Source organism: Egretta garzetta, unplaced genomic scaffold (assembly GCF_000687185.1).
Source record: "Egretta garzetta isolate BGI_Z169 unplaced genomic scaffold, ASM68718v1 scaffold160, whole genome shotgun sequence".
Lineage (NCBI taxonomy): Eukaryota > Metazoa > Chordata > Aves > Pelecaniformes > Ardeidae > Egretta > Egretta garzetta.
In genome coordinates, this window is record NW_009258378.1 from 1,532,009 (window position 1) to 1,533,097 (window position 1,089).

Here is a 1,089-nt window from a genome sequence, read left to right on the forward strand (position 1 = left end):
TGCAAAAGGCAGCTGTGTGGGTTTCGGCTGTGAGGCTGCAGCCACCCCCCGAGCTGGGCAGCGGGTAACTGAGCCGTATGCCTCAAAGTCTCCCCCTTGATTCAGTCTGTGGGGCTGGGCGCACAGAGGTGCTTTCCACCCTACTTCGTCATCTTCTGCATTAGCAGGTTTCCTCTGTAATAAACTGTTCCCAAGCACTCTGTGGGTTTTCTTTTTTCCCTCCTCTTTTTCTATCCTTCAGGTGTTAATGGAACAGCCACAAACACTTAGTTCCCTTTTTTTGTTGTTTGGTTCTGGCAGGTGAGAAGCCAGGGACGGAGCAAGATGAAGTTAAGCTGCAGAACGCCAGCAAGCAGATTGTGCAGACTGCTATCCTCCGAGCGGTGCAGCAAGTTTCCCAGGAGAGCCAGCAGAAGGAGAAGCGAACAAACAGCAGCACGAGCCTCCAGCTAGAAAGAGGAAAATTAACCAAGAAGCATGAAAAGAAGTAAAGGAGCGGATTGTTTTTCCAGTCCTCCAGTCTGCAGTATTTTCAGCCTTCTCCTTAGTATCAGCTGTATTGCTAGTGCAATGTTACTGTTGTAAAGCAAACCAAAGTATAACCACACCTAGACATAGGGTAAAGCTGCAATAGTCCTCAGCTGAGAAATATTAAGTGCATTAGATGACTAACTCCATATTTATGCAGTGCCTCTTAACAGAAACAATAACCATAGCTATAAAAGTAGTTTCAAGCACAAGCTCTTATGGTATGGACTTATTCTCCAAAGCTTCTTGTCAGTGCACTTTCATGTAAGTTCTGTGTGTGACATTTGTATTGGTTTGGCTGGATGGATTCTTCTCTGGGTTACTGGGTTCACTGAAGCTTTCTTCACTGAAGAAATAGTTTACTGTTGAGCGTAGAAGAATGTTTTCAGGCTGCCTTGAAGCATGAGTTTGTATTTTACTTTGATTAAACACGGACTATATGAAATGGCACTATAATGTGGATTTGGTAAGTTCTGTGAACCAATTTTTTTTTTTCACCTTGGGGAAAAAAAAAGCAACCCATAAGACTGCGGTGACTGTGAACTATGACTGTGATCATAG

The 1,089-nt window shown here is 44.1% G+C and overlaps 1 protein-coding gene across 1 annotated transcript in view; it reads left to right on the forward strand.

Annotated features, from left to right (window-relative positions):
- AKAIN1 (A-kinase anchor inhibitor 1) overlaps window positions 1–491 on the forward strand; it is a 16,189-nt gene extending 15,698 nt beyond the window's left edge. The window contains exon 2 of the mRNA XM_009640541.1: window positions 257–491. Coding sequence (XP_009638836.1) covers window positions 257–491 — 235 coding nt within the window. The remainder of the gene's footprint in view (window positions 1–256) is intronic.
- Window positions 492–1,089: the final 598 nt, after the last annotated feature.